This window comes from Entelurus aequoreus, linkage group LG04, assembly GCF_033978785.1.
Source record: "Entelurus aequoreus isolate RoL-2023_Sb linkage group LG04, RoL_Eaeq_v1.1, whole genome shotgun sequence".
In the NCBI taxonomy this organism is placed as follows: Eukaryota; Metazoa; Chordata; class Actinopteri; order Syngnathiformes; family Syngnathidae; genus Entelurus; species Entelurus aequoreus.
Genome location: NC_084734.1, coordinates 75269976 through 75282099, shown reverse-complemented (window position 1 = coordinate 75282099; position 12124 = coordinate 75269976). Strand labels below are relative to the sequence as shown.

At 37.9% G+C, this 12124-nt stretch overlaps 1 protein-coding gene across 1 annotated transcript in view; it reads right to left on the bottom strand.

Annotated features, from left to right (window-relative positions):
• Window positions 1–11846, bottom strand: part of ankhd1 (ankyrin repeat and KH domain containing 1) — a 37940-nt gene extending 26094 nt beyond the window's left edge. Inside the window, exons 1-3 of the mRNA XM_062045696.1 lie at window positions 11380–11846; window positions 8795–8948; window positions 1042–1198 (exon numbers count right to left, since the gene is read on the bottom strand). Of these exons, the coding sequence (XP_061901680.1) occupies window positions 1042–1198; window positions 8795–8948; window positions 11380–11658 (590 nt within the window). The 5' untranslated portion in view covers window positions 11659–11846. The remainder of the gene's footprint in view (window positions 1–1041; window positions 1199–8794; window positions 8949–11379) is intronic.
• Window positions 11847–12124: the final 278 nt, after the last annotated feature.

The following is a 12124-nucleotide window of genomic DNA, read 5'->3' as shown; positions in this document are numbered from 1 at the left end:
CGCTGACGTTACATAAGGGAAAAACTTCAAAAATTGGGCAAATTTAAAATGTCTCATTTAGAGGAAGTATGAAGGAAGATAAGATTGTTTTGTAAATATCTCGGCCTCCATGGTTTAATTTAAAATGTATGCGCAACCCAAATACACAAAAACAGGTAAAAAATGTTGGTTTTGCATAATAGGTCCCCTTAAAGTAAAGCTCTCAGCCAGAGGTGTAGGAACTCCTCTACTTCAGGCAATGAGAAAACACAAAAAGAGTAAGAAAGTGTTATTTTCATCTGATGTTGGCATGTGCATAATAACATCGACATGCAACATGCAGTGACATAAAAGCTGCTAAAAGCAACTTGTTTTATGGAGTGACTCAACAGATTGGAGACTGAGCAGTTGAATATAATGTTGTGACCCAGTTAATCTATGCAATGTTTATGGAGTTTATTTTCAACCAGATATGGAAATAAAATAGCGGTGATTACTTCAATTCATATTTATAAAAGTGGACATTTTCAAAAGATAAATTATGATACTTTTGGAAAGGGTGGGGCACGGTTTCATTTGCAATCTGGGACGCCTCCAGAAACAAACATCTTGCTGAAACTCAATGTAGAGTGGACCACAAGTAAGCATTTTAAATAAAGACTAAACTCATCATAGGTCTCCTTTAAGGAAAAGGTGATAATCCATGTTTATTGTTTAGCAATTAATTTCTGAATTTTAGGCTTGAATATAAAGCTGATAACACAAAACATAAAATCTCGACTAAATGTAAAATTCCTTGACTAATTAACCTATTATTACGCACACATCCCTGAATTAAATGCCTTTAGGTACTGACTTTTCCAAAAAGCTTATTTTACCGACTGGAATTTGTGTACGGTACATTTATAATTGTATATATACCCATTTGGACGAAAATGGTCAAAGACAATAAACATGAACACAAACTCAAAAAAGGAATTCGAAAAATATTGTGGCTTAGAAAATATTTAAAATGTGTGGAAGAAAGACAAAAGCCTGTAATGATACAGGCCAGATACATACTTGTCAGCTTGGCCAGCGTTGAGTGTGTTTTCAGCTCTCATACGAGTCAGCGCAGCTGCAGCTTCATCCAGGGCACAACTCACAGATGACGTCAGTCGTCGCAGCACCTCAGGGTCTGCAAAAGCTTTACCATCGGCAGTGGACAGTTTACCGATGCCTGGTGAACACCAAAAGGGCATAGGTGCAGAGGGCAAGGCAAACCACAGGGGAGCGCAACCAAACCAGATCCGATGAGGGCACAAGTCCAGTCCAGCCAAACCAATCCAAGGTTAGTAGCAGCAAACAGAAAGAAGAAATGAAAACACACACACACACACACACACAAGCATTTGTTAATGTGGCTCAATAACTTTACACATTCATTTTAATACACCATCTATGATTCTCAAAAATATTTGTTTTCCAAATATATGTACAAAACACCCAATAGATGATTGTGTGAATGTAATTAGATGAATATAACTGGGAAAATGAAATAAACAATATTGTTCTACAAATTAGTAACAATGGTTTAGGGTCAGACGTTGTCCTGTGCGAATTATAGATGGGTAACAGGCAGCCAATGTGCAAGAAAAATAAACTCTGTACAGTGGTCAGCATAAGGAAAAGAAAAAGCACAACTAGGGAAAAAAACAAGAGTCATGTGTGATGTGTCTGTGCGTTTGTCATGTCAAGAGAAAGCCAAAGAAAGGGATGAGGAAAGACCAAGCATGTGGAAAAAGCAACTTTCGCTAATGACCTATATTTCGAAGCGTCAGTCTGATAACAGACTATTCCAATAATCAAAACCATTTCGATACACTACTGCATTTCAGTGTATAAGTACATTTTCACAACTTGTGTAAAATGAAAAGCAAACCAAAACATCAACAAAAAAAGTTTGTTTGAATACAGCAGGCCCTCCACGAGGCCAGCTTAAGTGTTTTTTTGTTTGCCTCCTTATCATAGTACATCCAACTCAAGCTAAACTTAGTATGAGTCTCAAAAAAGGATTTCACAATGGTCGCCAGGGCAGAGAAAACAAGGTTAAGGAAGTCGATCATTAATGGTTTTCTATATGGCATATCAGTATCTAAGAACAGAACCCTAACACAAGAACTAGGCTGACACACCGTAATTTTTTTCGACGAACAAAAAGCAACCAAGTGATATCATGACCACTTCCCTGTGCGTAAGAGGGCGCAGTTTCAAGCAACAAGTTACATAAATAATGTTGCTAAAAAAAGTGACACCCTTATTTACATTTCATACACTGTTGATGTAAAACTTTTGGTAAAAATTGGTGCTGACACCTTTGAACGGGTTGCTGATTTCACGTCAGTGACCACCGGAGTCGACTGGTAATTTTAGCTGTTGGCTATAGTTACTTGCTTCCTATGTCTACCAAGACGGGTATGCTGCCACTTTTAAAGATTTAGTTCAACATTACCTCAATGGTTTACTTCTTTGTACACAAACGTTAGTACAGTTAACAAATGTTTTATGATGGTGGCAATATGACACTGAAAACAGTGGAACCTCTAAAGTCAAACATTGCTGGAAAATATGCTTCTAAAGTCACTCAAAACATGGAGGTTTAACAACCATCACATATGCTGATTGAATGATCAATGATAGGTGGTGGTCGGAGGGGCCGTTGGCGCAAATTGCAGCCATGCTTCCGTCAGTCTACCCCAGGGCAGCTGTGGCTATGAAAGTAGCTTACCACCACCAGGTGTGAATGAATGATGGGTTCTACATGTAAAGCGACTTCGGGTACTTAGAAAAGCGCTACATAAATCACAGTTATTATTATTATTATTATTATATGCTGTAATAATATGAGATTTCAGCTCACTTTTAAAATTATACATATTTACAATGATAGTAAGTAATGTTATAATAGTACAGTGGAACCGCAACTTACGAGTACCTTAAATTATGAATATTTTGAGACATGGCTTTTAGTAATGCTTTAAGTTGCAGGCATAATTTGAGTTACAAGTATTTTTGCTGCTGCTGAAGTGGTATTTGTCAACACCCACAGCCAGAGACCGACACAATCCTGCCCTCCAACAACCAAAACAGAGACTTAGAGCAAAGCAGATTATTACATTATTTCATAAAACTATTATCATTGTTTGTAGGTGCTTCAAACAATATTTTATTATCTAAAAGTTGTTTTTCTTTTTAAAAAGACATGTTATATTTTAAAATTGTAGTTAATTGGAGGGCCAAGCACAGAAATGTTAATTAATTCATGTCAATGAGCGGGACTGATTTTACTTACAACCTCGGTTGTTGAACGAAATGTGCTTGCTATATGATGTACCACTTAGAGATGGAACAATCTGAAAATGTCAGATCACGGTTATTGTGACCAAAATTACCACGGTTATTATTATTGTAGAATTGCTGAATTTGCTCAAAAATTACTTATCCACACACTGAAATCCTTTAACCCGTTTTTTTTTTTAAATAACTAAAATAAATAGAAACAATATACTTTCTTGTCAGAAGAAACTTTAAATATGGTTCTGGCTTCTTAAGAGCCATATTTTTTTTTAGTCTTTAAATATGTTTATCTTCTTCCATTTAAATCTGTAAAATAAAATGGATGAATGAAGAAAATGTGTTTTTATTGATAATGGCAACTTGAGCGTTCACTCTGCTTTATTTCCGGTTTATGTGATGTCACACGAGTTCTCTTCCGGTAGTAGACACCTCCGTCTGTGTCATTAAAGTTGTTAAAATAAAAAACACCTCTGTGTATTCCTGTGAGTATAAATCATCACACAAAAGAGCATAGCTTGTAGATTCAATGTGCACAACTGAAAATCTTAATTGCTCAGACATTAAAGTGTTTATATACGGTAAGTATATATTGGGGTATGTTGTTTATTAATGGGGAAAGACGTTAATGTTTCTTCTATTAATTTTAGCATTTAAAGTACCTCACAAACTATGGCTAGTGGGTCTGGGAGTTCATCAAAGTGCGGTTATCATTCACGGTTTTTCGACAATCTTAATTCAAAACAATAATTAATAACTCTACGTCAAGAGTTTCATTGCGGTTATTATTAATACCTTTTATCGTTACATAGTTAGTACCACTGTAATTAAAACATTGCCAGTATAGTTAAATGTTTCATGATTGTAAGAATATCGAAACAAATGCATTCTACATCAATTCCATCCAATAATCCCATCCATTTTCTACCATTTGTCCTTCTCAGTTCCAATGAGAAAAATTGCTTCGAAATTAGTTCAAAGTTAAACAAGTTTCATGAAATGGATTTGTGTTCAACGTTGCATATTCCAAAGTTTTTTTAATGGAGAGAAATTGTTTTTCAACCAGCAGGAGTTTAGCCTTTAGGTTCTACTGGATTTTGTTATATTTCCAGCACTTGGGCAATGTTTGATTAGAAGTTTAAAATTAGTAAGATAAAAATGAAAATCAAAGAAATGTATAAATAATGTCCGGAAACACATAAATTACACTAAACGGGAAGACGGAAAAATAATGACAGAAAAAAAGGATTTTGTTTGCTTTTAGCTGCTAGCTGTTTGGTTGAGGAAAAAACACTGCCTCCAGCTCATTCCATGGCAAATGTAAAAATTAATAACAGCTCTTTGTTCGTCTACCCACCATCTGTTAGATGTCACTGACAATTTTCTTACTTGTACTCTGGCTACGATGTTAAAATGTTAGTATGTATATTGCACAACACTGATCATTAAACTATTTATAGTCAAATGTGAGAATTGCCTCAACTGCTATAGACTAAATAAATTTATTATCGACGTTTACTAATCGATTCTATAATCGTCCATGTCTGAATTGCGTTGCATCTAAAAATCGATTATTTATCATGACATATTATCTGTATGTAATATTGGCTGCATTTCCGATAGTTGTTTGTGTGCCGTTATAGACCACAACAAACGTTACCCAGCTTGCAAAGATTGTAATAAATCCATTAGAAGAAGACAGCCTGTCGTTTCCTTTAACTTGGACACACACATCTATACCTTTGGCCATTCTAAGAAAGTAATTTCTAGGAGTTTATCTCACCTTCTGAGAAGAATCTGTTTTATTAATGTTTTCCAATGTTGTAAAAATGTGTATAATAAATATTACTTTTCAACATTTCTGTCAATGAAGATTTGTATCAGCCTGCGACACAGTCATTTTGATAGGCTGTCATAGATAATATACCGCATTTTTCGGAGTATAAATTGCGCCGGACTATAAGTCGCACCGGCCGAAAATGCATAATAAAGAAGGAAAAAAACATATATAAGTCTCACTGGAGTATAAGTCGCATTTTTTGGGGAAATTTATTTGATAAAACCCAACACCAAGAATAGACATTTGAAAGGCAATTTAAAATAAATAAAGAATAGTCAACAACAGGCTGAATAAGTGTACGTTACATGACGCATAAATAACCAACTGAGAACGTGCCTGGTATGTTAACGTAACATATTATGGTAAGAGTCATTCAAATAACTATAACATATAGAACATGCTATACGTTTACCAAACAAACAATCTGTCACTCCTAATCGCTAAATCCCATGAAATCTTATACGTCTAGTCTCTTCCGTGAATGGGCTAAATAATTTTGTTTGATATTTTACGGTAATGTGTTAATAATTTCACACATAAGTCGCTCCTGAGTATAAGCCGCACCCCCGGCCAAACTATGAAAAAAACTGCGACATATAGTCCGAAAAATACGGTAGGCACTTACATCATGTGTATATCCTCATTATAGGACCTATATAAAGCTTTAAATTTTTTGCGGCTCCAGACATATTTTGTTTTTGTATTTTTGGTCCAATATGACTCTTTCAACATTTTGGGTTGCCGACCCTTGGTATAGTGAATAGGAAAAAAAGTGTTACGGTATATGAATCTAATCCATTATTATGATTATCATTACATTAATTTGTTTGTCAAATTATGGTAATGAAGAAAATGAGTGTGAAGGAGAGTGCGAAGAAGAAGCGAATGATATTCATTGTATTAAAAGAAAGAAACAATCCAAAACATGACCGAGCGTTTAGCCCACTTGGCGAGGCAGTTCGAGCGCAACACTGCATCGTACTAAAGCCGAATGAGTCAATAGAGCCAGCCAGGGACATAAAAAAAATATCTAAACAGTGGACATTTGGATAACAAAAGAACCTGATGGTGTGTTTGACTGAGAAGCCTGAAGGAGATACCCAATAATTCTGCTCTCCAATGTAAATGTTGTACAATATTATTACACTACTTGTTTGTACTACCTTCTATTGTATTGTTTTGATATAATATTTCTTATTTGAAAGTGTGTTTTTCTTTTTAAAAGGCATGTTAAAATTGTGTGGTTCGGTGGGACAAGCGCAGATTAAAATTGATTGTACCGTAATTTCCGGACTATAAGCCGCTACTTTCCCTGCGGCTTATACAACGGTGCGGCTTATATACGGCCTGTTCTTCTCCGACACCGACGAAGAGGATTTCGGTGGGAAGGAGGAAGACGATGACACAATGATTAAAGACTGACTTTTCATATACCGGTAGGCTGGTTATTTTGATAACGTACAGGCGAGCACTTTGTATTACTTTGCACCGTTGTATTATTTGTACTCTGCATGAATGCTGTTCGCCATGTCAAAGATGTGAAAGTTTGATTGAATGATTGAAAATGTATTGTTAATAAATGGGACGCTTTGCGTTCCCAAACAGTCATCTCTGTCCCAACAATCCCCTCCGTGGTAGCAGGAACCCCTATATACTACGGTAATTACACATCAAAACCCTGCGGCTTATAGTCGGGTGCGGCTTATATATGGAGCAATCTGTATTTTCCCCTAAATTTAGCTGGTGCGGCTTATAGTCAGGTGCGGCTTATAGTCCGGAAATTACGGTAATTCCTTTCATAGGGCAACGCTGTTTTGGAATAACGAGTTTTTCAAGGTACGAGCTGTGTCACATAACGAATTTAACCCGTACCCTGAAGTATTACTGTATTCAACTCAGCAAGACAGGTGTTGATGTATGTGATGGACTTAATATCAAAATCTTTAAATTTAAAGTAAATTAATTGATATGGAAATTGATTTTAAAAGTGGGGTAATCCCATTGCATTTTTTAAATTTCCCTGATATGACGGCGTGAGAATCAGCCTAACCCCCTACATGACATGAAACCAAACAAATCTGTATTATTACATAAATAGCGCTCGTTAACCTATGTAATATATTGACGTATGACATTTTTATAATAAAAAAAGTTATAGATGCATCACTTATAAGTAGAGATATGTCTCATTGACCAGACTACGAGAAAATGTATATCTATTATACAGTATTGTTGAGATGTTTAGTGCCACATATGGAATACTTCCTGTGTGATGGTCTTAAATATTATTGTGTGAGGCTGTTTTGTTAATATTTTCTATTTGTGAATATTTACAATACTGATAAAGCATTTTAGATGGTTCTGCCACAACTTTTGAATGTAGATTCAACCTTCTGTATTGATATAATAGAAAAATATATTTAAAAATATCTATTCATTATGACTTTAACAGGTGTAATGTTATGATAGCTTATGCTACAACCACTTGACTAGTCTAGGAGTAAGACACCTAGGATAAGATTAGTCAGTATTTGTTCACATGGGCTCTCTGCATGCGGTGGAGGCTCAAGTGTGTTGCAGGGTTAATCTGCCTCATAATGTTCATAAACCCAAATGAGGCCAGGACACCCAGGGTTGATGGATTACTCTACATAGACTTTTCTTACAGTTAGACTGCAGCCTATATTCAAGCAAAATTTCACAAATCATATTCAAACCAATATAACACTTGCTGAACCAGCAGCTGCTCTTTGTTTAAGCAATTTCAGCCCAACGTTTTCCACAAAGACAGTCTGTTTGGTTTGAAAATGACATAGGAAAAATAAAAACTGACAGGAAGTTTTAGGAATTACAGCAACAAATTAAGGACCACCACAATAGCTGCGTTTCCATTACCCATAGAAATGCGCAAAACCTAAATATCGCAATAATAAAATGGTAATAGAAACACCCATATTTTGAAAAACCTCTCAAATATTGTTAAAACATTTTTACTCTTCCGAGATTAAAGTGTGTCGCAAAAGCATGATGGAAACATTTTCTTCGCAATTACAGAGCACTTAAACACCTGCCGATGCAGGACAACTAGGGCAGAAAGGTCGTCTTGATCTCGCTTCTTAGCGGTTGGCCGGGGGGAGCGAGGCGGCAGCGGGCCGTCCTGTAGGTCCCTTCTCGACAATAGAGGCCGACTCGCAGGCTCGGTGAGACCCACATGCCTGAACAATGTTGAAGGGGCCCTTGAATCCACAATTCCTCTGTGAATTTGTCTTTCAGAATTCTCTCCCAAAAAAACCTTTAATCGTGGCTGCTGCCATACGTAAAGACATTGCCTTTGAGCGAACACCTGCTGCCTTCGTCTTCTATTGACAATCACGGCAACAACAGTGGCTGCAATTGTAATTACAGTTCCAAAACCACAGAAACGCAAAGTGTCGTTCTTCCTCAAAGTGGAGTCTCTCGGGACGAGATTTTACGAGAATTATGACTCATGACCCAAAACACCCTTTAATAGAAACACTGACTTTGTCGAAATTTTAGAAATATTGCTTTTATTTTGCGAAAAACTGCAATGGAAACGCAGCTAGTGATAGTCAACTACAAATAACACGTCAAGTTACATAAAGGCGGACAACGCAATCATACCTGCAGCTTCTAGAAGCGCTTCAAGCCGGGCCTGTGTCTCTGGATCTACAGTCCTCAAATCAACTCCGTCTGTTGCGCTAGACAAAAGTAACTCTGATGCTGTCTTCATGATGGGGTTATCCAGATCCTCTTGGTCCAAAATGAAGGACTCAACCTGGAAAGGACCGAGATGAGCATAAGGAAAGGTCAAATAGTTTTGTAGACTTTGCATCTTACAGAAAGCTTGAAGAAAATAAAAGTGTGAAACATAAGTATAATGGTGCACATGTGACCCATTGTAAACAGTCATGTTAATAATCTGACATAACACAATTAGGCTAACTAAAAACAAAAGGCCTTCTGCCCTTATTTGTTTACAAAGTCTTACAATGTGCAGAAGGTGGGCAAAAGCACAGAAGAGTGGCAGCACCATAGCAAGGAATTACAACCTTACACACAGACCCAACATGGCCTTGTTGGCCCTTGTGGGTTAGTTGCTTAACATTTACTCAAACTCAACAAGTTTGGCCAGAAGAAATTAGTCCATAGTTAAACCATACAATCTACACATGATACCGTTGCATGTCATCTCTCAATCTGTTTTGTAAAACATACAGATAATGTTTACAGTAGAGATATGAATTACATTTGTAGCACTGTTTGTACTGTATGTGTAGAATAGCTTTTAATGGCAACACTCACAATCTGGCTTTCAAAGAACCTTCTAAGATGTTGTATTTTTTTCTTTATTTTAGTGCTATATAGACTGATAAATAGGTCAGATTACAAATGACAGTTAAGATGTATTTACTTAAGAAACATTTCACTCTCCTTGAGTTGAACCTACAATAGTGGACTGAGTTTTGGTTTCCATCTATAGGGGCTATTTGCCTCTAGGCTTACTGATGTCCGTCTCCAGTGTCTACAACTTTAAATAACAAAAAATGGCTTAATGTCAAGTGATTTCCGTTGGCTGAAATAAACAATTGAATGACTTGAAGTTAACTATTTATCCAAAATCCCACACATACCAAGATAAAATGTGACCTTACACTAAATTTAAATACATTTGTGCAAGTAAAAATGATAATTTAGCAACTTGGAAGAATTCTGCCACAGGACCAGTGAGAACGCTTTTACATTCAACAATGGACATCAGTCTTCACTACTATTGAACTACAGTTCCCAGAGTGTTGGTATCCACAGAGCTGGATAGGCCTGGAATGGCATCTGTTTAATCCTGGGGCTCAGATTTTAGCTACTGCCCACAGCAGTGAAATCTCAACTGCAGTCAAACACCACTGCAAACACAGCCTTTCGGATATACCTTGGTGTCTTTATGCAATTGTCATCCTTCATTTCCTTTGCAGGATTATATAATCTGTATATTGTCTTTTTGTTTTAAACCTAGGCCATTTTTCATCTGTTTAATTAACCCAAATACATTGGTATTGACACTGCGCAATGTTGTCATTTTGCATAGCTGAAAAATAAACTTTGACAGGCTGTAATAATATCAGCATCAGCTGACATCTGTCTAGTTGTTATGGCTGTACTCCCCCCTGATGAGATACACTATAAATTTGCAACAATAAAGAGTTCAACAGAATAGTTATTTGCAGCAGTAGCCGTGTGACAGTCAATGTGCAAGATGATTGACATTATCAAATTGTATATAACTGAAACTTTAGATAGGTTTGTGTGAATCAAATATTTACCATCTAGCTCAATTCCCATGTTTGCCGCTGGCATATCATATGACACACGGAATAAATGTTAGAAAAGTCAAATTACTTGCGTCATGACTATAGGTGAGTCATTCCGGTCAAATGTGTTATTGTCATTTTACAATTCAAATTGATGATTATAGAAGCGTGGACTAATTTAACGCACTACCGTGTGTTCACATGCGATGGGGAAATACAATCACACTTGTCCTGCTGTGACTGCCAGCACATGGGAAGTTGAATATCTATCGACATAAACTCTCTTAATTATGTAGTTGGAAAAAAATACAACTGACACAAAGCCGGCACCCACATGACATTGTATATTTTCCTATAAAATAACAGCAACTGTCGAAAATTCGAGTTGTTCCGCAATTAAAAACACAACCCGGATTGTCCCTCGCAAAGTTAGCTGTGGGACGAGCGGGGCTCATTTACATGACATGGAAACTGTCGTACGCGTAACATAGCTACCAATAAACTGCCAGAATCCGTCGTTTGGTTACTGAACATCTTCCATCTGCTTTGGCTGGAAAGAACAAACTTGTGATGGGTGTTAAGAGACGACAGCACCGAACGAGGCCGTCGTTGCTTACACCCCAACTAGGCCCCATTTAAAGCCTGAGCTGCATAAATAAAACATTTCAGCTGGTTAGTGTGAACAAATGTCCAGCACTTCGCCAATATCGTCGGTATAAGACACTATGTAAGCTTCTTATGTCCGCAAATGGGTAAAATAGTAAAAGGTCCGAGTTAATTTTACGTAATTTCAGCGGCCTGGAAGGAGCTAACGTTAGCTCGCCAGCTCCAGAAGCAAGAGGAACGCAGCCGTACGTTCTGGCAAGGCTTAGCTAACTAGCCTAGCTTTAGTTGAGCTACCTCTGAAACCTCGTCTTCGTCGCTGCCGGATCCCGGACCCGATGAGAGGACGGCCGCGGCCGCCAGTTTGAAATCCAGTCTGTCCGCGGAAGGCCCGCCAGGTTCGCCGTACAAACGTACTTTCTTTCCACCCACACCAATCCCAATGCCCCCTAGCCCGACTCCTCCTGGTGTCGCTCCTACCCCCATCCCTGCCACTGGGGAGCGAGGAGTCACCGAGTCAATCTCGTCCTCGAAGCCGTCCGTCAGCATTGCCGTCCCGGCTACTGCATCCTGCATAATTATTTTCACGATACGTGGGTTAACGAGCGAGTTGTTGACGTAAACGTCCGTCCAGGATCTTTCCTTCCGGCTATTTGCGTTGTTTTACTTCAGGGAATCCAGAAACTCTCCCGAAGCTACGGTTGAGGAGGTTCTCTTTCCCCCAGCCATTAACTTTCTAACAACCTAACCCGATACGCACTGTTTCTGAGAAAGACCGCCTCTGGTTAGAATTCTCGCCATCCCATTGGCTCTCGCGGAAAAATACCCGCTTCCGATTCGCCGCATTAGATGCTTGTCAAACAGGAAGGACATAACGTCATGTTAGGTTTACCAATATCACGAGGCTGTATAACGAACGTCAAGACATGACATGGAAGGCCAACTTAACTGGTAGCTAGCGTTATTAGTTCATGTCAACTCTCATTGGGACGTCACACACATGCTCAAGACAACAACTCGGCCAAATCTGTGCCTCTCCGTA